Below are 26,357 nucleotides of genomic sequence, written 5' to 3' on the forward strand. Positions count from 1 at the left end.
TCCTCTTCCTTCCATGGCTACTTAATTCATTCAGCTTCTCTCCTCGGTATTATTCTGGTCTCTCTTACTACTGACCTTTTACATTTAATTCAAGCCATATCCCTCCTAGCTGAAAATCCTTCAGCCAACCACCCCAGCCCCAGTAGTGAATCCCAATTCAAGTATAATAGGCAAGGCCTTGCCATCACTCCATTCCCAGTGCACCCCTGCTCCTGTCAAGCCAAGTCAGCTGAACCCCCTAAGAAAGGCCCAGGCTTTCTCTCAACTTTGACCTTCCAAGATTCCTGTCCACTATCTCCTTTCCCCCTCTACTGGCCCAGCTTCTTTACACCTCAGTGTAAAACAGACTTCCAGGAGGTGTCCCGTGAGCAGCCTCCTCTCCCAGAAGGAAGTGCTCCAGGAGGAGGCACTTCGATGGTGACTGTAGTGTTCCAGCGTAACTTACTACGGTGTCTGTTTCTCTCACCAGACACCACCTCACACGCCAGTATGTGCTGAGCACCTATAATATTTGAAATTCTAGGACACATGTGTGCATCTGTATGAATGTGTATAAGGTTTGTTAACTTTGAATGAATAAATAAATGGATGGATTAGATGGCCCATATATAAGCAGTTAAACAATTAAGAGCTACAAAGGGCCTATTTATGGCACCTGTAAACCAAACCATTTTCAACAGGGTAGATAGGACAGAACAGGACAGGCACAGACAAAAGGCTGCTAGCATCAGAGGCCTTCCGGGTCTCTGAAAGTCAGAAGCTTTCAGCCAGTGTTTTGTTTCTACCACTGCTTGCTTTTCCTCAACTTGTCTTCAGTACAGTGAGGCTGCCTGATCTAAGGCGGCCCTGCTGGGGAAACGAGGGGCAGTACAGGGAGCAGCGAGCAGAACTAGGCTGCAAGCCACAGGGATACCAAGACGCTGGTGTGCAAGCTTGGAGTTGTAGACTTCAAGACTAGGGCTTTAGAGCCAGGGCTTTAGAGGACCAGGAAGACTGAGACACTGGGCCCAGGCAGGCAATTAAAGGAAAGGGCCCTGGGACACCGGCTAGGGTGGAGGATGTGGCCCAGTGTTGACAGTCCAGCTAGAAGGAAGACAGAGTGGAAAGGAAAAGAACACAGGAGACAGACAGCTGAGGAGTGTGGGGCTGAGTTACTGCCAAGATGAATGGATGCTACGAGAGGCCCCTGATAGCCCATCTTCCAAGGATCTCCATATCCATAGGTGTCCAACTGCCTCTACAAGGACATCCCTGCTGCAGACCACGTACCCAGCCAATTCTACTGATCTAATTCTAAAGCCAAATAACTTTGGGTAGTGGAGAGCCACGTCCAATATCTTCCCCAATTTCCACTGAGAAAGGATAATGGCTGTATACTGGGTTCTTAAGTAAAGCTCAGCTCTTCCTGCAGCCGTAAGGCCCTAATCTTCATTTTCCTTCACTATTTGGTGGTGATGCCCACCTCAGACAGACATTGGGAAGGTGACGTTAAATCACGGTCATCAGGTAGCACACACCGTTCTGAGCACAGAACAAACTGACCCTTCCTTCCCCTCCAAATGAAGCCCAGCGGGCCCATGCGGGAGTGCTCACTCAGTAGTGGGTTGGCTAGTATCCAGGGACAGAGCGGGGATACACCTCCTGCACCCCATCCATCACCCTCCTCCAGGTGCCTGCTGCCCCGCACTAGGCTGTGTTAGTACCTTTCTCACCACATTTGGAGAGGAGTGCTGGGAGGCACTGTCCACTGGGGGGACACTGTGAGGAGTTTCTTCCCCGGATGTCTGAGGCAAGGCCGCAGCAGTGCTCTTGTCGAGGGGTAGAGCTGGCTTTGGGCCTTCAGGTGCTGGTGGCTCCTCTGTAACCTAGAAAAGGAATATGACCTTGGATGGGTTTCTTGCAGAGAATAGCAGCAGAGCTAAGGCCCACTGAGCTCTGCCCTGTCACTGTCTGCATACCATGAATGAATTAAATTTTCTCAAAAAGAAAAATAATCTGGGTTGGGGAAATGGCACAGTCAGTGAAGTGCCCGGTGGAGACCTGAATTCAGAGTCCTGGCACCCACCTAGAACGTGGGGATGAACCACCGTCTAAACCCCAGAGCTGAGGTAGTGGGCAGAGAAAGGCTCACTGGCCAGCCAGCCTAGCCAATCTGTGAGTTCTTAGTCTAATGAGAAATCCTGCCTTAAAATTTAAAGCAGAGTTATCAAGGAAGATAGCCAATTTCAACCTCTGGCCTCTATGAACACAGGCACACAAATGCCTGTGCACCCTCATCTACACAACCCCAGACATCCACATATCCATATACCCACACAGACATGTGCATACAATGCACACCACACACACCACACACACACACACCTTATCTAATCTCTTCCTGAAACTGTATCCTAATACCACAGTCTTAGAATAGAACCCAAGCCATGAATTCTGAGCTAACTCTGCGATGTTCACTTTAACAATGTTAACACGTGGTTTGTGTTTGTTTGGCTGGTTGACTGGCTCGTTGGATGGCTGACTGGTTAGTTTGGCTTTGATCTGGGTTTATTTCATTACTATTATGGTTGTGGTGCTAGGAATCAAACCCAAGGTCTTGTGCCTGGTAGCAAGCACTTAACCTATCACCGAGAGACACTCTCAAATCTGCAACATCTGAGCTAATATTTAGCTGTGGTCCTCTATGAACCCTGGATTCTGCTCTGCCAGCACACGGAATATTTTACATCTCTTCAAAGGAACTGAGCCTCCGGAGATGACACCTGAAGCATTATCTACAGTCATTCCTGATGAAGCATTAATGTGAAGCCTTATGTTTGCCTCTCTGGAGATGTGTAACCATAGATTTAAAGGAGACACTGCCGTGGAAAATGTGAGAAGGAATGGGGACATAGGCTGGAACAAGAGATCTAGAAAAAAAGATCTAGAAAAAATTAGGAAGTGTGAATTAAGACGTGAAACAGCAAAGATCCCAAAGACACAAATGCACTCACTCAGTCATCTTGAGAAAATAGAGGATCAGCATTCAATTCTCCAGCATTCCCTAAACAGAGATCAGAGCCTCTTCCGTGGCATTATAGACAAATCAGCAGACCTGGGCCCCAGTCTTAGCTCCTCCTCTCAACACTCTGTATAGTCTGGAAGCAAACTGCTTGCACTCACCAACCCTACCGCACCTACACGCTACAGATGGTACCATCTGTTGGTATGGTATTCCATATGTGTGCATAAAACATGTCTAGCTTTACAGACATAAAGTCAAAATATTCCTTGGAGTGTTGTAAAAGTGCCGGCAACCGAGGTCTACTGCCTCCCTCATTCTACTCCTAGCGCTCTCCTATTTCCCTACCAGGAATGCCTAAGCTCCCAGCTTGAAAGGGTTCACAGATAGGAGCGACTGCCCCCTTATCCTGACACTGGAAGGGGTCTCGCAACACTCCGATGACCCCATCTCCTGGGCTCTCCATGAATACATGAGAACCTGAGCTCAGTCCTCCAGAACCCACATAAAAACCCAAGAGTATCAGTGCGTGCCTATAACCCCAGTGCTTGGAATGTGGAGATGGGTGGATCCCTGGGGCTTGCTGAACGGCCAGCTGAGCCAAACTGGCAAACTCCTAGTTCAGTTAGAGACTCTGTTTCAAAAAAAAAAAAAAAAAAGGTGGACAGCAACAGAGGAAGATGCCCAACATCAACCCCTAGCTTCTCCGTAGACTGCCTCTCTCTCTCTCTCTCTCTCTCTCTCTCTCTCTCTCTCTCTCTCTCTCCTGTCCTGTCCTTTCCTGTCCTCTCTTCCCCCAGTACCTTTATGTTTTCAAAGGTACAAAATCCCCAATGTCACCCCAGGGAATAGGGCTAAGTCAGGCCACTCTAGAGACCCCTGAGCCCAGATCTCTATAGACCACGTGCTATATCCTCCACAGCTACTGAGCGCAGAGCTAATGTGAGGGCTTAGCTGTAGACCACGCTTAGATGAAGGAACCAGATGCTGTATGCCCTGAGAAGTCCTGGGATGATGGCTCACCTGCAGGGAATCCTCTTGGCTCTGGGACTGGACAGGTGCTGGCTGCCTGACAATGTAGTTGATCTGCCCCACGATGGTTTGCTGTAGATGCTGAGGAGACTTGGTCTGACTCAGCTGCAGGCTGGGCTGTTGAGCCTGCAGGAGGAGTTCCAAGTCCTTCTGCATCTCCTCCAGCTCAAACTTGTGATGCATGATGTCCACGTTCTGAGAACAGGCAGGCCCGGGAGGGCTCTCGTGTTGACTGGAAGCCAGGTGCTGGGATGGAGGCAAGGGTGGTGGTGCATGCTGGGTGGGTGGAGGAGGTGGAGGTGGGGGCGGTGGCTGCTGCGGTGGCTGCTGCTGAAAGTGGCCGAGCTTCAGCTTCTGGTGGTGGCCCAGCTGAACTTGGATGGAAGGTGTCTGTATGGCGGGCTGGGCGTGAGCTCCCGACTGAACGTCTTGCGGAGGGACGATGCACACAGGCTGGGAAATCAGCTGCTGTCCTGGCCGCTGGGATGTACTCTCCTGGTCTGCGGGAGGCGGTGGGTCTAACCAGGGCTGCAGCAGCTTTGGTGGATGGGGACTGCAGGCCAGCTCTTTCTCCCTGGGCAGCAGGGTGGAACACTGCAGCGCCCCCAGCTGGTGGGGCACCATTTCAGAGGGCTGCCGGAAACTGTGAGCTGGGTGGATACCGGGTGGGGCGACCTGGCCTTTGAGGGAAGGTGAGACTGGGGAGCAGTGGGAGCAGCAGACAGACGAGGAGCACAGTGCTGGAGGCTGGAACTTGTGTGCGGGGTGGCTGAGAGACTCCTGCTGAGCCATGGGGGCCTGGTGGCCCTGATACAAGGAGGATGACCCCTGTAAGCTCCCATAAGTGGCTACAGCATCTGCCCGGGACAGCTGCCCGCCCTCAGTGGTTATGCAGCCTGGAGATGGAGAACAGAGAGATCCCAAAGGTAAGACACAGCTGCCCCCTTTGCTACTCTCTGCTCCCAGAACCAAAGACCAGCATTCCACAAGCCCAGTCAGCCACGGAGATGAACTTCCACCCCAGACCTCCAAGACTCTGTCTAGAGTGCTGCCAGGAACAAGGGCTGCAGAAGCTCACTCCAGGGGACCGTGGGTATTTGAGGAACCGGGTCAGCTTTTACTAAATGACCAGCCTTTCTACCCGACTGGGAAACCTACAAGCTCTTCACACTCCTTTCAGTCTAACAGCTCGATGGACTTGCTGAAAGAATGCACCTGGGTTGGGGAGGGAGTGTCTGGAAAACAACAAAGGGTACACAGTGAGCGTCCAGGTGCAGATCGGGGAAACTGCTGGGCACTACGATGGCAGATCCCATGCCAGGTTGGTGCCAGTCACCAGCACTGCCGCTGGGTTGCTGTGGTGGCATCATAGCGAGTGTTCTCTGTCTACTGCCCCTTCACCCAGTGTCCTATGAAGCTGGCTTAGGAGACTGAGCTCCTCGAAGACAGAGGACGGGTCTGGTTCACCTGTGGTCCTGTCGTGCTCAGCACTGGGCCTCACCAGGGGCAACTGCTGAGTTAAATAAAACAGGAGGGGGTAGGGAAAACTAAATCTGGAACTGGGGATACAGCCACTTGGTAGCCTGCTGGCCTAGGTTCCCCAAAACCAGAAACTGGGTATAGTGCTACACACCTGAAACCCCAGCACTCAAAGGGGAGGTAGCATCGAGAGCGAGAGAGCTAGAAGTTCAAGGCCACCCTCTGCTATTTAGTGAATAAACCTAAGCTACATGAGACCTGTCCAAATAAATGAACAAAAACATATCTAGTATCATTGATTTGCCAAGTTCAAAAAATTTTCAATGAGATTAACATCTTAGAATCAGAGCGGCAGTTGGTAGTTAGTTTCGATAACTATTATGTTGTCAGCACAAACATATCTTCATGTCTACATTACGTGGAGACTGACTGACAGAAATTCCAGGAGAGGAAGAAAAAATACACAAGGCCATTAATCTCCTGTTTGCACTCAGCCCAAAGGAGGAGTGTGGAGCTTGTACCCTCACACATATGCCCTGTGTCACCTCACGGACATGTTCACCTGACTGCCATACAGCATTCAGGACAGGGTCACCGTCTTGTCACCTCTCCAGCAATGAAGCTGAGGTAAGAGGAGCAACATTCATGCAGAAGAGGAAGCTAGTGTTTCAGGTAGCGATAGAGTCCCACACTGCCGTTATTAACCCATCCTCCCCACTTCTACTCAAGGAAAGGTTTGATGACTGACTCCATGATCCCTGGCAGTCTCGAGAGCACTTCCTCCTGGGCACATGGTGAGCCACCTAGGAAACACAGCAGATTGCCTGCACTTATTCTTAGCTGACAGGCTAAAGGTCACAGCTCACCAAGGGAAGCCAGCTGCTTGGTCCAGAAGTTGGGCTCCCAGGTGAATCTGATACTCCAGGGAGAGCCAGGATCTGTGTTACAGCTCGTCTCCAGCAGCCGCTGCATCTGGAACACAATCTGACAACAGTACCATTTATTTGGGCATCTGCCTGTGTGGCAAGTCCCACTTTCTAGGGCTTTGGACAGGTTAAAGGGCCCCAAGTTGTGTTCCTCTGGCCTCTGGTCTCAGTTCCCTGTCCCCCATTAATCTTTCCAGCCAATGATCTTCCTCTTCCCTGGACTCTGGAACCCTGCATTCGTATCTCTTCCAGACCTCAGATGACTTCTAACTGCCTGGCAGCCCAGTCACCCCACCAGTACCTCCTTCAAAATCTGGGACGACCTTCTCAGAGCTGGCCATTGCTCTGCCCCTTCCATAGCACCCACTTGCCATCCTCCTCAGCCACGGCTCTCCCATTGCCTGGGGCTTTGCCAAGTATCCATCACACCCTGCCATCATCTGGCCCTAGATAACTAGTGGCCCAGTGGACACCTTGGCCTCTTAAGTCTTTGTTTTGTTTTGTTTTTTAGTTTGTTTTGTTTTGGGGACAGGGTCTCGCGTATTCCCGGCCTTCTTCAAATCTATTGCATATTCAAGGATGACCTGAACTTCTTCTCATCCCCTGCATGCACCAGCATACCTGGTTTACAGACTACTTGGAATCAAAGCCAGGGCTTTGTCCATGCTAGGCAAACTCTACAAGTGAGCTACATCCCCAGTTCCCATTCCTGATTCCTTTTGTTTTTTAGATTATATTTTAATTACAAAATTTCTCCCTTCCCTTTCCTCCCTCCAAGTCCTCCCATATACCCATCCCTGCTCTTCTTCAAATTCATGGCTTCTTTTTCATTGTTATTACGTGCATATATGTAGTATTTGTGTATACATACTGATTCTCAGACATAATCTGTTGAGTCCATATAATGTAACTTATATCATTCTTATTTCTTCAATGTCAATCAGCTTCCACCTGTTTTCAGCTCAGTCACTACACCTGTACCTCATTAGTCATCTACCTGTGAGGCCATAAATATCAACCTACTTCCTGATTATAAGGTGCTCCTACCCCCCTGGGACATGCTCTCCTATCTCGCTGCACTCTGAGTGCCCTTCTAGCCGTTCACAGTCTCCCCAGTTTCCCATCATCTTCAGGTCCCATGTCACTAGGGCCCTAAGTTTCTACCAACCACCAATTCCCAACTTCAGGTCAATCCAGCTATGTTAAAGCCTTGTTACTCAGCTGCGCTATCTAAGGCCATGAAAGTAACCGCTATTTTCAAGGGCACACTTGGAAGTTCCCTCAGCCTCCTTACTTCCTTCATCACGGTCCTCTTCCACTGCTAGGTCATTCACCCTGCCATTGCACCCAATCGCTAACCCTCTTCTTATTTACTACTTTGCAGAGGATAAAAGAGATCACAAAAGGTAAATGCTCCAGGAGCTGAGGATGCAGCTCGGTTAGTAGTGTCTGCCTAGTATACAGGAAGCCCTAGGTCCAACTCCCAGCACTGCATAAGCCCAGCATAGTAGTGCGTGCCTGTAATATCAGCATTCAGGGGACACAAGTCATCCTGGGCTACATAGTAAGGGAAGCCAGCCTGGATCGTATCATAGAAATGACAAAAGTCCAAACTCTTCGAACACAGATTCCCTTCGCCCTTCTCCGAGACCAACAGGCACCCTCTGGCTCTCACTCTTCCCCAGGGTGCTCACTCCACCCATCCCTCTCTATCTTACTGCCATCCTCTCTCCCATAGAGAAGGTGCAAATGTTTGCCAGACTTAAAAAGTTCCCCCAGCTCTGCCTCCTTCCCAGTTCCTGGTCCCTTCTCGCGTCTATTTCTAGCCTCACCTCCGCGCGTCTGACTTCTACCTCCCTGCTTTGCTGGAACTTCCTTACACAGTCACCAGAGAACTCAGCACTGTCGGCTTTCAAGGCGACTGGGCGTGTCCCTCCTGTCTCGCCTCTGTAGGATGGTCAGCACAGTCCTCAATTTGAGCTCCGTCGACATCTGTGCACTCTACGTCCCTGCCTCTCCTCTACACTCTAGCTGTGCTTCTCGGTCCTCACTGTCGGCCCCTCTGCAGAAATAACGGCATTCCCTGGTTTCAGATTTGTTCTCTGCTTCTCCACGATGCTGTCATAGTGACTGTCCCAGTAATGCTGCCTCTTAATCTCCAGTCCTGACTCTTCTGAAGTCCAGACCCATCTAGTAAACCAGCTTTTTGGCCACCTCTTTTCAGATGCCCTCCAGGTACCTTAGAGTCAATACAACTATCTCTTAAAGCCCATTCTCCTTCAGCCTGGAGTGTTGCACTCAGGGGAAAGAGACAGGAGGATCTCAAGTTTGAGGCCTGCAGGAGCTACCTAGCAAGACCCTATCAAAAACCAAAACCAATACTTCCTTCTCCTAGGCATCACAAGCTCAAGACTTCAAAATCTTCTCCAATCCCTGCTTTTCTTGCTCTCCTACGTGGAGTCTAGTACTAGCTTTCTGTGAGATCTCTGAACATCCAGGACAATGTGTGAGTCCGTGAGAACCACAGGCCTTCCTGGCTGGGTTAGCAAGATCGTTTCTGCAGCTAGGTCCCTTGTGCTATAGGACCTGGTAGAAAATGACATTCGCTTACTAACCCAAAGCCATGGCTGGGTCTGAAGAACTCAGTACCTGCTGTCTTACTCCTCTTTCCTTCTAAAATCGTGCACTTCCAAGGATAGCCCCTCCCCTTGCGATACAGGCTCTGTTGGGGTCTGTTTTCAGAAGAGCTGAAGGGACAGGCTTCCTCTTACCAGCTCTTTGCTGAAAAGGAAAGGGACGCTGGTCTTGCTGCAGACAGCCCAGTTGATGAAATTCTGCACATGCTCAAACTGCCGGTTGAGAACCATGATGCTCTGTAGCTGCTGCTCCAGCTTCCGTTTTCTCTCGTTAGTGATGCCCTGGTGCACAGAGAAAAGAGAGAAACTGCTGAAGTCCATGTTTGGGAAGTCTGGTGGCCACCGATGGCATCTGATAAGAGAACTGAAAATAGCCTGAGCTGTTTGCTGGTGGGCGGAGAAAGGGAGAAGAGATAGTGAGAGATTCCACAGCACAAAGGTGGAATGGTGGCAAATGGGAAAACATGAATGAGTGAATGTCTACCCCTCTTGCACTCAGCCTTCCGGGAAGGCACAATTAGACTCTGTCTTAAGACCTCCCTGGCGTAGTTAAGGGTGGCAGCTACCTGAGAGGCACGGATGGCATCAGGGAGAGGCTGAACTGTTTCCCAGCCCCTTATCAAGCCACTCTCCCAAAATTAGACTAGAAATTTTAAATACAGCATGCAACAAGATGCCACGATGACTATGCATCTGAATCCTAGCCCTGGCTTCTGACCTAGGAGAACGCAGGATGCACCCCCGGGCCCGTCTGCGTATACAAACCTCAAGTTCCTCTATGAGCCCATTGGCCTGTTTGTTCAGCTCATTTATCAGGACCATCTTGGCCATTTTGATCTGGTTTTCCACCTTCCTATGCTGATGCTTCACTTCAAAAATCCTGGAAACATGATGGGACAAACAGTGATTCCTCTCTGCTTACTGAAAGACAGCAAACAGAAAAGCTGGCAACTTGGAAGCTGCCTTGAGATCAGAGCCAAGAGGGCATCAAAGAAAAAGGACCTTTCTCAGCCCCGTTCACTATCCCTCCCCCTTGGTCGAACTGGGCTTCCTCTAGGAAACCTCGGGTCCACCCAGTAGCTCACCAGGTGGCACAGTACTGTGGGATATATGAATATGATTTCATATTGTCCAAAAGGAAGATGCGTGGGTGCAGGGACTAGTGGCTTCTGAGGACTGGGCAGAGTGGGAAGTGGAGGGATGTGACCAGTAACATAAAGGTTTCTGTTAGGGTGATGGAACGTTCAATTGCACAGTTCTGGGAAATGCCAAAAACCGATGCGTTACACATTTTAAAGGCCTTAGTTTATTATATCTCATTAAAAATATTTAAGAGAAAGGTTATGGTCTTTGAAGTTACCGCAGCCCTAGCTTCCAAGTTGATTAGCCATGTTAGCTCAGATGACAACCTCTATGAACCTCTGCCTCCTCAGCAGTAAAATGAAGATAAGCCTTGCTGAAAGAATTATAATAACTGAACAAAATAATGCATGTTTCCCAACCCAATTCCTAACTCTTGCTATACAAAACTCCAGTGATGCCATTTAACTTATTTTTTTTAAATATTTATTTATTATGTATACAATATTCCGTCTGTGAGTATGCCTGCAGACCAGAAGAGGGCACCAGACCTCATTACAGATGGTTGTGAGCCACCATGTGGTTGCTGGGAATTGAACTCAGGACCTTTGGAAGAACAGGCAATGCTCTCAACCTCTGAGCCATCTCTCCAGCCCCATTTAACTTATTTATATAGATAACAAGAAGGGGCAGATTATGATTAACTGTTGCTGTCCCACAATAAACAGTGCTTCCTTCTCCAAAAGCTACTTACTATGTACCCTTGTTCTTGGGTACCCATTTCTGGCTGACTCATAAAGCAGAGAACCTAGGTCCAGACTCTCTCTGATCGCCCTGAACTAGCTGGCCCTAGTCATCAAGTGATATCCCAAAGACAGCTCACTGGCACTGAGACCTCTAAGGAATGGACATGTACGCTAATCTGCCTAACCACATCCGCCTCCGTGGACCGTCTGGACACTGGTACCCGAGCCCAGGAGGTGAGAGAGCAGAGCATTTTTGGCACTAGCCAGATCTGGCCTAGGCTACCTGTCCTCGATTTGCTTCGCAGATGTCTGCAAGCTGGATTTCTTATGTGCCACCTGTGTGGTCACGCTTTCCAGAAGCATCCTCTGGTTTTGTAGAACTTCTTCAACATGTCTGCACCTAAGGGAGGAGATAAAACAGGAGCTGAGGAGTGAGGCTCCTCCCCTGAGCAGCGAGCACCCAGGAAATCCCACAGTGCATTGTCTCAGCCTTGGAGGCCAGGATACACACTGCCAGAGACAAAAGCACTCAAGTCTCTTAGTCCATCAGGAGGTTTGTAGAGTCGTCTCAAGAGAAGAGGAACACCTTGGCCCAGCTGCTGCAGGTTGACTTGGGCAAGGAGAGGTGTTGTTGTTGTTGTTGTTGTTTTGAGACAGTTTCACTATGTAAGCAAGGTGTTTTCCACATCACTATGTAGCCTTGGATATCATCTAAACTCACCACCATCCTCCCTCAGCCTCCCAAGTGTTGGGATTACAAATGAATGTCACCATACCCTGCCTTGGAGAGAGGGTGACGCTTCAGCATCAGTGGCCAGAGCGAGCCTCCCAGCCCCCCTACTCCCGGATAGTCCACCCGCCCTACCTGTGCTCTTTGTGCTCCACCATCAGGCAGCTGTGGCACGTAAGCACATCACATGTCTCACAGAAGAGCTTCAGCACTTCCTGTGTGTGCAGAGGGCAGTACAAGGCAAAGTCCCCAGAGCCACCATTCACCCCTGCCAGAGAAGACAGAAGACGTGGGCTTCTGCTCACACAGACCTTTCTGCTGAGCTTTGCTGAGCAGCCCTCAGCCCTCCAGAGACGCAGCACAGACACGGAGCATGGGGCAGGAGATGCGAGCAGGAGAGGTCTCTCTTGGGAACGCTGAGACTCAGGCAAAGGGAAGAATTCAAGCTTCGCCTGAGTTGCCCAGCTGTCCAGAAACTTCACACTCTCACGCCCTAGTGTCCCACCCCCTGCCAGGGGTGGAGAAGGCACTTGCTCCTGCTCCAGGTAGATCTCTGGCACAGTGGGAAACCCTCCTAAATGAACCTAAGCCTCTTCACTAACCAGGATTCTGTGTCGGTGTGGCTAACACCAGCTACTCAGCTTTGCTGGGCTTCAGACTAGTTCATGTGGTGAACTCTGTCTGCTTCCAGTGGGCTGGACACATCACACACACACACACACACACACACACACACACACACACAAGTCAAGGGCCCCAGAAGACTTTCCAAACGACTGTTGACTAAAGCAGACGGTGCAGGACAGACAAAAGGGTAAGAGTGGACCCGACTGTTAAATCTCCGATGCGAGGCATATGGCTCTAAATAGGAGTGGGAGGTGGGAGCTCAGCTTGCTTCCATGACTCAAGATCATGCTCCCAGCGCCAGCTCACCCACACTCTCCCGCCCCCAGCCCGACAGTGAGGGCTAGAGTGAGTCACCCCTCTGACTCTAAGGGAGATATCCTTCCTTTGCAAGAGACTCGGAAACCATCCCTACTGCCTCTCTTGGCTGAGAAACAAGGTCAGAATACTATTCTCCAGGCACTTGTGGGTTCAGCACAGAAGAAACATGGAGGGCTGTACCTGAGGATCCCTTCTGTGCCCGTGCAAAGAGTGGGCCCCCTGGGGCCGGGACATGCCGGTGTTCCTCCGTGCAGGAGCTGCACAGCCAGCGGTTGCAGTAGGTGCAGAGGATGTGCGCGGCCCTCTTCTCCTTGCATTCGGAGCAGTTCTGGAAGCAGAGAGCCCAGCATTGGTGACCCTGTAGTTGCTGGGGTTTACAGCTGCAATCAGCAAATGCCCTCCGGACTGGGGTCCTGCTGGAATGTTTCCCAGAACCGAGGAGTACTGTCGAGTGGAGGGCTGCCTGGCAGGGCGTGCGCAGGAAAACACCGTCTGTGACAGAAGGAACGGTGGCTATCTTCCACTAAAGTTAAGGAAACCCAGTAAGCCAAGGCTGCCCCCCCCCATCAAGGCATACACAGCTCAGGCAGGGTGACACCCTTTAAATAGATACATGGCAAGTGCTATGGACACATGCAAAGGAGGTTCCTAAGAACTACGCCTCAGGGTGGCAGGGAACCTTTTCATCGGTAGGACACATCTAAGTTGAATGCTGAATGGCAGGTAGGTAGATGAAGGGGAAGTTACAACAGAGGAAAATCTGATGCAAAAGCCGAGTGTCCAATGTCTTCAAAGGAGAGAAAGTCTAAGATGTCAGGGTATCCAGGGAGATGAGTCCACCCAGCTGAGAAAGCACATGAAGGCCCGCTTCAGAGCTGTGCTCCGCCTGCAGTCTGCCCGGCCTAAGATCCCCTCCTCACCTCCAAAAGTTTGCTCATTTGTGGTGATGTTTTGTTTGTGCTGAAACAAATAAAGCTGTCTGGAGATAAGAGGGTGGAGCTAGCCACAGTAGTCAGCCACAGAGGCCGGACGGTGGTGGTGCAAACCTTTAATCCCAGCACTCGGGAGACAGAGGCAGACAAATCTCTGTGAGTTCAAGGCCACCCTGGGCTTGATTTTGATTAGATTGAGCCAGTCTAAAAGAGAAACATAGCCAGGCGACGGTGGTTCACACCTTTAATCCCAGTACTAGGGAGGTAGAGATAGAAAGGAATATGGTTGGGCGGAGAGAGAAATATAAGCAGGAGGAGAGAAGAGCTCAGGATTTAGTCTGGGGACTTGGGGAGACAGGATACCTCATTTGGTCTGAGGATTTCGTAGAGGTAAGAACTAGTGGCTGCTGCTCTGCTTCTCTGATCTTTCAGCTTTCACCCCCTAACATCTGACTCCAGCTTTTTACTAATTCAGACCAATTAGAATTCATGCCACAGTCATTTTGTGGGCAGATACAGTGCTACGTCTGATGGGAGCCATCATGAAGTGCGGAGATGTGGGAAAACGTTACCTAGTCCATCCTTAACTCACGCAATCCACTAAACTGCTGTGGGTAGAGAAGGCTTCACCAACTTCCCTATGGCTGTCTTAGAAGCAGAATACATGTTAACTCCCAGAGAGCAACAAACATTCGGTAAGAATTGATACAGGAAAAAGTAAATAAACCAGTAGGAGAATGAAAAGCAGTGATCAGGCCATGTCTGTAGAGAAACAGGAGGTGTTCCAGTCAGTGAGGAATGGGAAACAGCGCAGAGCTGTTACACAGGATGAAAACGTTCGTTCAATCTAAGCTGATGTTGAGAAATCTCAACTCCGGGGGAAGCTAAAGGGAAAGAAAAGCCTACTACTGATATTATCTGTAAGAGTCACGAGAAAAAAAACACTGAAATAAATTAAGTAACGTTTAATATATCTTAAGATACCTTCACTTTCCACTCAAAGCATATAAATTTCACCTAGTAGAAAACTATATCACTGCTCCTAATTCAAACATGTTTTATTTCCCTCCTGTGTGGATGAGTGGGTGGATGCGTGGATAGATGGGTGGATGCGTGGATAGATGCGTGGATGGATGGGTGGATGCATGGATGGATGGGTGTATGGACGGATGGATGGATGGGTGGATGGATGGATGGATGGGTGGATGGATGGACGGACGGACGGACGGACGGGCGGGCGGGCGGGCGGGCGGATGGATAGATGGATGGGTGGATGGATGGATGGGTACGTGGATGGGTGGGTGGATGGATGGGAAAACTGATGGAACCACAAGTCAATGATGGGTAGCTAGACCTATAGATGGGGGTCTCATCAATTTCTGTCAACCACCGCCTGCCTATTCCATTGTCCTGACTTACCCTGACCATTGTGGGTTGCCCAGGAGAAAAGTACTGAAGGAAAATATGTTCAGTTACATCTCTGGTAAGATACACTCGTTGACATCCAGGACAGGAGATGAGCTCTGGAGGGGAAAGACAGACAGTGGAGCCAAGCAACAGAGTGATTATTCATACGGCCTAGAAGGGGGTTTTCTCATACCCAGCACCAACATACGGGCAATATTTCCTCTGTGCTGACGTGATCTCTATTCAATAACACAGCCCACAGTTAGCATAAACGTGACCATCCCACCAGAGGCCAGCCCTCCAGACCATCCATTTGGTCTCCTCCCATCCCTGACTTTGCCTAATCTTCCTCCCTTCCCTAGGAGCCGGGTTACTACAGACTCAAGCCTCTGCCTCCTGCTGCTCCAGTTCTTCATTTTGTAGCCCTGGGGTCCCAGTCCCGTGACTTTGGATGGTTAGTGTAACCCAGAGGACATCACAGTCATTAATGTTCCCATGTTACCCGAATCCCAAAGCTGGAACTTCCGGTTCTCTAGCCAGAGAAAAAACAGCCCCGTCCCCTGCCTGCTCACATAAAGGTGCTTTTCATTGGTTTAACCAATACCAATAAGTCTGTTTCTGGGGCTCAGGAGCCTGTGGCTGGGCTGTTTCTATCCAGAGTCACAGACCATGTAAGGTGCACTATAAACATCCCCTGTGAGCAGCCTGATTCACTCCCTTTCCCAGAAGAATGCAACAGTTTCCAAACATTCCTTAGCATAGTGGGCATCTGAATTACACAAGCAGCAGGAGATTGTCACCTTGGAGACCACAGTGACTCTTCAGACCCACTCTAAAAACAGTCGAACCTCTGGGAACGAGTCTCTTGGGGAGGGCAAGGTACCTGTGTGCACGGATGAGGCTGGTGTGAAAAGGAACTGGTAGTGACAGGGCCTGTAGCAATATTGTCACAGTCTTCTCTGCCTCGTTCCATCCATGCAGTAGTGAATGCTGCAGAGTCAATTGCTCTGCAATGCACTCAGAAGAATGCAAACCCAAATACCAGTTTTGCCACCCGGTGACCTTGGGCTTTGTCCTAACTGACTCACCTATGCCTATTTCATTACATGTGAAATAGGAAGGGAAAATGAGAGTTGCTTTGATAGATAGGCATGGTGGGACACATCTATAAACACCAGCACTCGGGAATCTGGGGCAGAAGGCATCACAAATTCAAAGGCAGTGGGGGCTACACAGCAAAAGCCTGTCACCAAAAGACAGGCTGGTGAGGTAACTCAGCAGGTAAAGGTGCTTGCCATCGTGTCTGAGATCCTGAGCTCTATCTCTTGAATCTACAGGTGGGAGGAAAGAACCAGTTCTTTCCAGTTGTCCTCTGACCTCTACGTGTGCGCTATAATAGGGTTCACAGACACACACACGGGGGCCATGACTCTCTAACTCCACCCACTGAATCTATGACCAGACCTCAGGAGCCTGTGTGATTCTGCTCTTGCACCTAGAATTCTCCAGCGAGATACTCTGAAAAGTTGAACCTGGGACTCAGATTGCTGGAAGACATCAGACCTCGAAGAAAGAGACCATAGTTGTCTCAAACATTCCTCATAAGACTACCCTAAGCCAGCCAGACCAAGTGAGCTACCAGTCTAATGCAGGCACTGAAGTTCAGCCAGGATCAGGCAAATTCAGCCCAGACTACCTGGAGAATTCCAGTCCAGATCACCAACCTGTAGAGCCACACAAGAAAGAAAGTTGGTTTAACCACTACGTTTTGGGGTGGCCTATTGTGCAGCAAAAATTTATCATTTACCATCTGCAAAACCCATAAAATCATATAAAACAACAGCCTTGCAGAGCCATGGATTGGAATGACAGAACTGCATCTGAATCCCCTGGGTAGTTTTCCTGCTGGTCAACACTCTTGGCTGTCAGGTGACTCTCCACCTTCCGAACAGCGATCTGAGTGTTGAAGGTTACCTCCACAGGACTCCCAGCTCCTGGTACCAAGTGATCAAACCTTAAAACCAGTAGCACAGCAGAGTGGAGAAGAAAGACGAACTGGATGGTTCAAAAAAGGCCTCTTGGCACATCATCCGCCTCTTGGCCTTTAAGGCGACACTCTTGTTCAGCATTCATTTTTAGCTTGGCCTTACCTCCCCCCAGCCTCATCTCTAGCTTCATCTGCCAGATGCTGTAGGTCTTTGGCATGCCGAGTATTTCTGCTGCCTCTGGATCAGCCAAACTTTTGCATGGCTCTGTCTGACCAAACGCTGTTCCTCCTTGAAATACTTTTCCTTGCCTCTGTCCTTTTCAGATAAGCTCCTACGCATCCTTTCAAACCTGTCCAGATGTTCCACTTTTGAGAAACAGGGCTCATTTCCCCTGGGATCAGTCAATCAGTACCTCCAGTGTAAGAAACGCCACACGGCATCTTAACTACCTGTTCATAGGTCTACATAAGAAATTATCCACACTTAGCATCAGAGGACGGTGCATGGCTTTTAGTAGATGGGACAATTGCACTTCGTTTGCTGGCACGCTCCATGCATACCCTTGCACTCATGGCCCCTTGGAAGAAGTCACCTGGAAGTTTCTGGGCAGTGGGAGAAAGTGTTCCTGAGATGACAATCATGCCGTCTATGAACAAAGCTCTGCTGCTATTATCTGATTATCACCCTGAGTGAGCACCCTCTATCCCTGAAGGTCACTAAGTTGTTACAATCAGGGGTCCAGACCTAGCAAGAGAGTGCTGATTACACAGTCCTTTTCACGTGCTAACAGAGACAGGACAAGAGGGGACAGTCAGTCAAATGGCAACTGAGCTATCTACCCTCCTTGTCAGAAGTCAGGTGGGCCAGGCATGGCGGGACACACCTGTGGTCCCAGCACATGAGAGACCAAGGCAAGAGGATTGCCAGTGTGATTCCAGCCTCAGCTACACAGTGAGAAACCGTGTCAAACAAACAAAACAAACACCAGAGAGTGACAGGCAGAGGCTGAGGGGCGGCTGGAGCAGGATCGGCCCTGGGCAGGGGCTGCTGAGGGGCAGAGCAAGAGAACAACTGTCGGCTGGTAAGACTCACTATCTACACACTTCAGTTACACGTAAGTAAAACGTTGTTTACAGATAATGCTTATGTTGGAGGGAGGGACTTGTTCTGAGACAAGGTCTCCAGTAGCCCAAGCTGGCCTCAAACTCAAAATGGAGCCAAGAATGACCTTAAACTCCTAGGGAGGTGGAGTTACGGGTGTGCGTGTGCGACACCCTGCCTGCCTTAGGCAGTGTTGACAATTAGATCCAGTGTGTCACGCCTGCTAGGGAAACACTCCACCAGCTAGACTGCATGAAGGATGTGGATGAAGTCTTGGCCTCCTAACCTATGTAGACCAGGCTGGTCTTGAATGTGACAGCGATTCTCCTGCCTCCCAAGTGCTAGGATTACAGGGGTGAAGCAGCAAGCCCACCTATTTTACTGCCTTTCACAAGCAGAAACATCGTTCTTGAGACTGAGAAGACCATTACGCAAAGACCACCAAGGAGGCGGGTCTTCTGTTTCCAGAACAAGGATGGCACCGGAGGTCTCCCTGTGGAGCCCGGTGGCCTGGGAGAACAGCCACATTCCTTCCACCTGTTAAGAGATGGAGCCATAATGCAAGTCTGTAATCCCAGCACTCAGGAGATTGAGGCAGGGGAATCTCAAGTTTAAGACCACAGTAGGCTACACAGAGAGTTCCAGGATAGCCAGCTTCAAAAACTAAATAAATTTCTTGTGTGATACAAATTGGCATCTACTTACCACTACTCCCTGTACTGGCACCCTGCATGTGTTATAGCATTCTTAATAGGTCTTATCTACATTCTATTATAGCAAACTGAAACCTAAGACTGTTTGCCCTGAGAACCGTGTCCTTGGGCCAGGGAGATGGCTGAGTAAAGCACTCGCTGTGCAGGCATGAGGTCTGGTTCAACGCCCTGAACTCATGGGAAGCTGACTATGCTGGTATGCATGTGTGGTCTCAGAACAACTGCAGGCGGACGGAAGGTGGGCCGGTAGCATCCCCAGAAGGCAACAGGCCAACCCGGACTGTGCAGCGCAGACACAGACAGTAATAAAACCCTGACTCAAACAAGCTGGGAAGCGAGAGCTGACACGCAAGGCCTCTCTCTGACCTCCACGCATGTGCCACAGTGTTCACGTGCAGCGCACACACGTAAAACATGTCATGTCCCTTCCATTAGGCTATATTCTTTCCTAACTCAATAATAAATACATGATATATTTTTATTGCAATTAACTAGACAGTTTCGCCATATGAAAATATTTTATAATGATGATCAGACCACAGTCATTATCCAGCCATACTAATAGCCCATACCCAGCTCTGGAACCTGGAGCTCTCTTAAGAAATACAGTGTTTGAGGAAAGTGAATGGAAAGAAGCTTTTGTGCCTAAAGAAAAGAAATGTGGAGACAGCGCATTCTTTGCTACAAACCTGACCTGTAAGGGGGCTTTTAACCATCCTGACATGGGACAGGGACGTGGCTCAAGGGACCCCAAAGCACAGCTTTGACAGCGAGCACCCTGGACAGTGCTCCTTCCTCTGAGAGCTCTGGCCCCTGAGTCCTGAAGCTGAGCCAGACAGAAAGTCCAGAAATCTCTGGATACAGTGGTGGTGGATTTCCCCTCTGACAGACAAATGGACAGACTCCCAACACAGAGAAGTCAGTCCTGGTTGGAGGCTACATTTTACCTCCTCTGACTCACAACTCAGCTGAAAGACCACGATGCAGTCTGGGGCCTGCTTCTGAGGCTGGAGTGCATTGAGTCAGGAAAGGGAAGGAGGCCTGGCCTGGGGAACTACCTCTCAGCATGCACAGCACAACCAAGGCTGCCTTGGCCTCAGATGATGAGAACAGGAGAGACGTCCCAAGGAGGTCCCAGAAATCAGGCATGGGTCATCTCAGTCCACCAGCCACCATGGCCACCCTGAGCCCAGCCTGGGCCTAGTGCTAAGCAATTGTCATGGGTTGGGAGGTCTCTCCGTTCAGCTCTCATCCAGGGCTCCACAGAACGGCCCAGATCTCTCTGTCTAGCAGTGGGATCCACGGAGGCAGCCTCAAGTGCCTCTGCCAGGGTCCAAAGCTGGATAGACCTTCTCTGTTCCCAATTCCCAATCCCACGGAGGGTGAGAGGAAGGCCTCATGAGAAACAGAGACATGCTTCAAAACTACATTTCCTTGTAAAACCTCAAACCACTGAGCCGCCTTGATCAGCCTCTGTAGCACAGGTGAGACACGCTTCTTTGCTCTGCCTCTGCCAGACACTACGCAAGGAAACCCAGCACCGGTGCTCAGGCCAGCTGGCCAGGCTCACTAGCCTATAGCGCCCTCCCACCCTTAGCAACCTTGGGATGCTGAGCACGGAGTAAGGCCCCAGTGAAGCCCTTGAAGCCTTGCACTGCCCGGGGACTCAGAGCAGCACTGCCTTCAAGAAGCAGGTTGTACCCACTCTTCAGATGCCAGCACCAGTTAGAAAGGCAGATTTTGATCCAAGACACACCTAGATTGGCTGCCGATTTTGCCCCTGGCTGCCAGCAGGCTTACCTGTCACCCTGTTGCCTTGTAATTAGAGCAACACCTGGGAGAGAAGTCAGAGGAAGAGCGACAGGTGAGACCACCACCAGTCCTGGAGGACGATGCTCCCCAGGAGCCCAGGAACACCCACCCCGCATGCAGCAAGCCCGCTGGGCTACAGGGCCTAAGCCTGGGAGAGCTGGGCTCTGGGTGGGGTTTGGGGGAGCAGCCTGGAGCCTCTCCCTGTTGTGATGCGTCCTCAGCCAGGGCTGCGTTTCTCTGGCTCACCTGAGATGCTCCTGCAAGAAAGAGCAAGGTTGACTCCTCCTGTTCCTGTTTATCTCCAAGTCTCTGCAGCAATTTTCCCAAACTGAACAGCAAGAGGGAGACCTCAAAGAGGCGACTCTCTTCCTAGCTGCATCTCCTTCCTAATCCTCTGGGTGCCTCTGAATAGAAGCTCAGAAGGAAGAAAACGAGATTTTCAACTTTCAGGAACTAGCTCGGTGGCCCTCTGTGCAGCTCACAGCTCGGGAGGCCATCACTCTCAGGCTTTTAAGACTCGATCCACAGAAATCCTTCAGCCCTCCATGTTCCCCAAAATGACAGTGCTCATGTGTGGCTGGAACCTGCCCCGATCCGGCAGCTCATTTAAATAGAGCTCATCACAATAACAGTGCTGGTGGAGAAGTGAGTAGCTGTAGGGCCCTGGGGACCCCCTGTTTATACGTAGGAAGAATGATGCAATCTGGGTATCAAAATAGCAATCCGGAATGGAATAACAGGCTCCCGCAGCAGCGGTGCCTGCACAGCCAGAGCTCAAGTTGACACACTCTGTCAGCCCCACACTGCTGCAGCACGCAGATGCCAAGCACACACTCTCACCGCATCATTTTCAAAAACAGCAGGAGCCGGAGAGATCCCTCCGAGCCCCCTGCACCGCAGGAAAGAGCAGGGGGTGGGGACTCCCCTACAGACACTAAAATCTAGCTCCTAGATACTCACCTGCTCCTGCTACTTCACCTGAAGTCCTTATCCTGTGACGTCACAGTCGGTTGCCATAGTGACCAACTGTCCGTCACAAGCGGAGGATTAGGACTTCAGCTGGAGCAGACACTTGTTTTATGATGCACAACGGTCCTGGGCAGGGGTCCCTCGGCAGCTCTCTCTATTCCCCAGGGAAACACAGTCACACACAAACAGAAGAGGGGAGGCAAGAGGGTGAACTGTGAGAAAGACTTCAGGATAGGATAATACTGCAAGTTACAGAATGATTACAGCCACACAGCAATCAGAGGTGGGCAGTGAGGAGAGCCTAGCTGGAGCAGGTGCTCCTGGAGGGCCTTGACTGCTAAACAAAAGATCCCAACCTTGAGGAAAGGCCACCCAGAAAGGCTCTAGAAGCCTGGCTGAGCAAGGGAAGTCACAAAAAAAAAATTTATCCACTTGAACATTAACAAGATCCTGAAAGGGGGCAGACATGTCAAAATGGGTCAAAAGAGTCGCTCTGAAGAGAACGTGTTAGTGTACCACCAAAACACGACATGGGTGTGGGGGAGGAGGAGTCAAGAGGTTGGGCTGTTCTGAACAGAGACAGGTATGGGAAGAGGGAGAGGGCCCCTTCCAAACACTTTTGTAAATCCTGTTTTCTCTACACCTCTTAAATCAGACAGCACCCTGCCCTTCCTGCGCTAGCGAATTCCAAATCTGAAGAGCTTTCTAGGAATCCTCAGTCTGTCAAACCCAAATCTCCTAGGTTCAGATACAGGGCCTGGAGTTTGGGCAAGGTTCCAAATCATTCCTAGACATCCAGTCTGGAAGCAATGGCCCAGATAACCACAGTGACCTCTGGGTAATCTTCCTGCAATCATCCTGCATGCTATCAAATCAGCCCTCGCTGGCGTGTGTGCATGCATGCGTGTGTGTGTGTGCGTGTGCGTGTGTGTGTATTTTGAGACAAGGTCTCATGTGGCCCAGGCTAACCTGAAGTTCACAATTGTGCCTGAGGTTGACCTTGAACTCCTGATGTTCCTGCTTCCCAAGTGCCAAGATTAAAGGCTGTGAGAACAAACACGTCCTGCCAGAATGCCTGTTTGTTTGTTTGTCTGTTTGTTTTGAGACAAGGTCTCTCTGTGGCCCTACTTGCCCTAGAACTTGCTCTATAGACCAGGCTGGCCCCAGACTCACAGAGACCCTCCTACCTTTGCCTCCTGAGGATTGCAATTAAAGGACTGTACCAACACCACACCCAGTTCAGAATGACTCTTTACAATATACATCTGATCATACTCACTGAGCACAATGGCTCCCACTCTGCAGGAATAATGTTTGCTAAGACCCCTGAGGAAACTTTCTTTCTGGAGTCCCATCTCAGGATCCCCTGTGAGCACTGTATATTCTAGACAAGGTTAACTCCCTTCTGTCTTGCTGACCTGCCTGCTCCTCCATGCGTCTCATTCTCACGTTATTTCCTACCTGGAGTTTCATCCATATACCAGCCTTGGTTGTCCTGGAACTCGCTCTGCAGACCAGGCTGGCCTTAAACCCACAGAGATCTGCCTGCCTCTGCCTCCCGAGTGCTGGGATTAATGGCCTGCACCACCACCCGTCTCATCCATATTTTTCTATCCTGGGTGACTCCCAAATAGTCTTTTCTACTTGATGGCACCAATGGTTTCAAACCCACCAACTTTTGCAGAGCTTAAAACAGAGATCAGAACTACAGCCTGTCTGTTTTTGTCAATAAAGAATACAGTCAAAAAGCAGCTTCTCGGACTGGGACTTGTAGATCAGTGCTTATCTAGCAAGTGGCCCTGGGTTCAGTTCCTCAGCACTCTGAAGGTGGAGGCGGAAAATCGGAAGCTAAGCCATCCTCAGCTACTTACTAGGTTTAAGGACAGCCAGAGCTACATGAAACCCTGTCTCAAAAAGAAGGGTGGGGGAGGTGGAAGGAAGGAAGGAAGGAAGGAAAGAAGGAAGGAAGGAAGGAAGGAAGGAAGGAAGGAAGGAAGGAAGGCAGGCTTTCTTAGAACACAGTCAGGGTCATTGGTTTCCACACTGGTCATGGCTGATTTTGACCTCCAGTGGCAGAGTTGAGTAATTGTGACCGAAACTTTAAGACTGGCAAAACCAAAACACTATCTGGCACTTTTTAGATTCAAAAAGCTCGTCCTTAGCTCAAAACAGCAGCTCCTTACACCGTTCCATCTCCATACTGGGATAAAATTCTGACTAGGAGCCCTGCTTGAGCTAAGCACACCCCACCTGTGAGCTCTCGGTGTGCAAATGGCTCACACAGGTGCTGGGCCTTCAGATGTGAGGGAGCTGTCACTGACAAGGAGGAGGGGGCGTCACACACAGAGCATCATAGCTGTCACTGACGAGGGGAGGGGGCGTCACACACAGAGCATCATAAGTGTAAAACTGTGGGGCCTCCAGGCCATGTAGGGTATAAAGGACATGAGACAACAAGGTTAATTCAGGGGAGCTAGGAAGAGCCCTGAGGGACAAGCTAGTTCTGCTCTGAACGGCAGTCAATCCCAAGTCCTCCTCTCTCTCTCTCTCTCTCTCTCTCTCTCTCTCTCTCTCTCTCTGTGTGTGTGTGTGTGTGTGTGTGTGTTTAATTTATTAGATTTTTAAAAAATACCAATCCAAGTTCCCACTCTCTCACCTCCTCTCATTCCTTCCACACACCCTCCCACCCCACCCCTTTTCTTTCTCTTTTTATTTCTTTTTGTGGTACTGAGTATTGAACTGAGGGCCCTCATGCCAGACAGTCCTTTGCCTGGGTTATATACCTGGCCCTCTTTTTACTTTTCATTTTGCAATGGGGTTTCACTTGTCTTGAATTCCCTCAGTACCAAGAGTAGCTGAGAGTATAGGCCTGTGTCACTAGGCCCAACTTCCTTTTTTTGTTGTTGTTGTTGTTGTTTTGGTTTGGTTTTGTTTTTGTTTTTTGGTGACAGGGTTCTTTGCGTAGCTCTGACTATCCTGGAACTTACTCTGTAGACCAGCCTGGCCTCGAACTCACAAGTGCTGGGATTAAAAGTGTGTGCCACCACTGCCAAGCCTTTAGGTAGCCCATAGTGTAGGCCTAGAGTTAGAAGGAATGATTAGGTTTGGAGTAGAGGATTTGGAAACATAACCCCTAATGGCAGGATAAATATCATTATAAGGTAAGCTACGATACCCAGGAACTAGGAGGCAGGGCCAGCAGCTGATCAGAAGCAAGATCCGGAATCTGAGTCTGACAGCCAGGGGTTGGCTGAGGCTGGAAGTGAATGTGTGGAGTGCCTGGCCCTTGGCCTTCACAGCCCCATTCCCTGAGGAAGCACCTGAGTGTGATGCCAGCTTTCTGTGCCAGGGAAATACCCACCATAGATACGATGTAGCCTGGGCTCACTGACCCAATAGTGCCGGTCTCTTTTCACACAGACGCTCAGGAGGTGACACAAAGGAGGATATACGGAAACACTACCTGCAAAGCCACTTACGACTGGGCCTGACAGGGCTCCGTAGGGAGCCCAAGGCAGCACCAACTATAGATCTGTAGCTTCTGCAGCCTGCAAGTCCAAACAAGCCCAGCGTTAGCAGGCAAGGGAGTGGCTCTGCAAATAACGGACCATGTGACCCTCTGCAGGCTTCTAGGTCCTTCCTGCACTCTCAACGCTGCGTTTGTGCAGTTAACAGGTAGAGATGAACTCCAAGGGCTTCTCCTGCTATCAGTCCTCCGTGACACTTGGCACGACTGGTCCCCATTCAATGAAAGTTCCAATGATGAGCAGTCACCCCAAAACTGGCTGTCAATCACTGCTACCTCGAACTTCCTCCCTTTGCAAATCTCTCCAGCCATAGTTTTCCTGGTGCAGCAAGCACATCCCCACCAAACACAGCCTACCTCTTCCCAACCACCGGGGGAATTGCTCTCCCAGTAACGGGGATATTCAGAGGTGCCAATGCTACTCCCAGGGCCCTAGAGAGCCAATTAAGGTGAGGAAACTGTTCTTGAACTAAGAAGCCGCCCTGTTGACAGGGCTTCAGAGCTCCAGCTTCTGCACCTGCCACACACGGGCTCCTTTCAGGTCAGCAGCCCACCCTCCACCTGGGAGACCTGGGGTACTGTCTGCCTTAGACCCCACCAGTTTGGACATGCTATTCAATGCTTTGAATAAGCAAACAGGGGTCATCTGCCTCCCAGACTCCTGAAGCCAGTTCCACAGTCTCTGATTCTCAGCAAGGCCATTAGAGCCCCTCCAGCTGAGCTGCTCATTAAGATCAGTCATTTCCCTCTCTGACTCTGAGGTTGTAGCATCTTGCATCAGTTCCCTTTCTCTCAGTCTTCCCAAAGCCCCCAAGGCCTGCCCACCAAGGGACATTGATTACTCCCCCTTTCAGCATTAGCAGTATACAAGGAATATGCTGTTCCCCTTAACCAGAAAGCCTGGTACCCAGGAGCTGTGGGTCCATCTGCAGTGGTTATTCGGTGTTCTAAGAGTTTATCAAGCTCAACCTGGAAAGCCAGAGAGGAGCTGGGACTGCTCAGTCTATCAGGCTAGAGTCCAGATGAGCCTCAGAGATGCGGATTCCAGACCAGGTTCTTCCTACACCTTGATGTTGTCTTCTACTCTGAAAACCAGGAAAGGAAGATTCTAGACAGGCGGATTCTAAAAGTTGGGTGTAAAAAAACAGAGGCTCTCAGTCACAAGTTACTTAGTTACTTAGTTTCCTTGAAGAGAAAAAGTAACATTCTTTTTACTCACACGGGAGAGGAAACAGCCAGTTAATTACCCTCCCTGACCTAGAGAGGAAACTAAACCAAACAGAACCTTCAGAATCTTGAATCCAGAGTCGACACTTGGTAAATGTCAGTTGTGG

General features: G+C 50.1%; 1 protein-coding gene across 3 annotated transcripts in view; it reads right to left on the reverse strand.

The window, feature by feature from the left end:
• The window catches only part of Trim66 (tripartite motif containing 66), a 55,480-nt gene that overhangs the window by 21,316 nt on the left and 7,807 nt on the right, over positions 1 to 26,357 (reverse strand). Inside the window, exons 1-10 of one of the 3 annotated variants that reach the window (XM_075971838.1) lie at positions 20,775 to 21,216; positions 14,927 to 15,030; positions 12,756 to 12,903; positions 11,766 to 11,898; positions 11,184 to 11,300; positions 9,840 to 9,954; positions 9,210 to 9,356; positions 6,379 to 6,496; positions 4,025 to 4,929; positions 1,704 to 1,865 (exon numbers count right to left, since the gene is read on the reverse strand). In XM_075971838.1, coding sequence (XP_075827953.1) covers positions 1,704 to 1,865; positions 4,025 to 4,929; positions 6,379 to 6,496; positions 9,210 to 9,356; positions 9,840 to 9,954; positions 11,184 to 11,300; positions 11,766 to 11,898; positions 12,756 to 12,903; positions 14,927 to 14,935 — 1,854 coding nt within the window. In that variant the 5' untranslated portion in view covers positions 14,936 to 15,030; positions 20,775 to 21,216. Of the gene's footprint in view, positions 1 to 1,703; positions 1,866 to 4,024; positions 4,930 to 6,378; positions 6,497 to 9,209; positions 9,357 to 9,839; positions 9,955 to 11,183; positions 11,301 to 11,765; positions 11,899 to 12,755; positions 12,904 to 14,926; positions 15,031 to 20,516; positions 20,748 to 20,774; positions 21,217 to 26,357 lie in introns of those variants that run through there. The other 2 variants (XM_075971839.1, XM_075971837.1) reach the window with 2 other exon arrangements.

This window comes from Microtus pennsylvanicus, chromosome 5 (assembly GCF_037038515.1).
Source record: "Microtus pennsylvanicus isolate mMicPen1 chromosome 5, mMicPen1.hap1, whole genome shotgun sequence".
NCBI lineage: Eukaryota > Metazoa > Chordata > Mammalia > Rodentia > Cricetidae > Microtus > Microtus pennsylvanicus.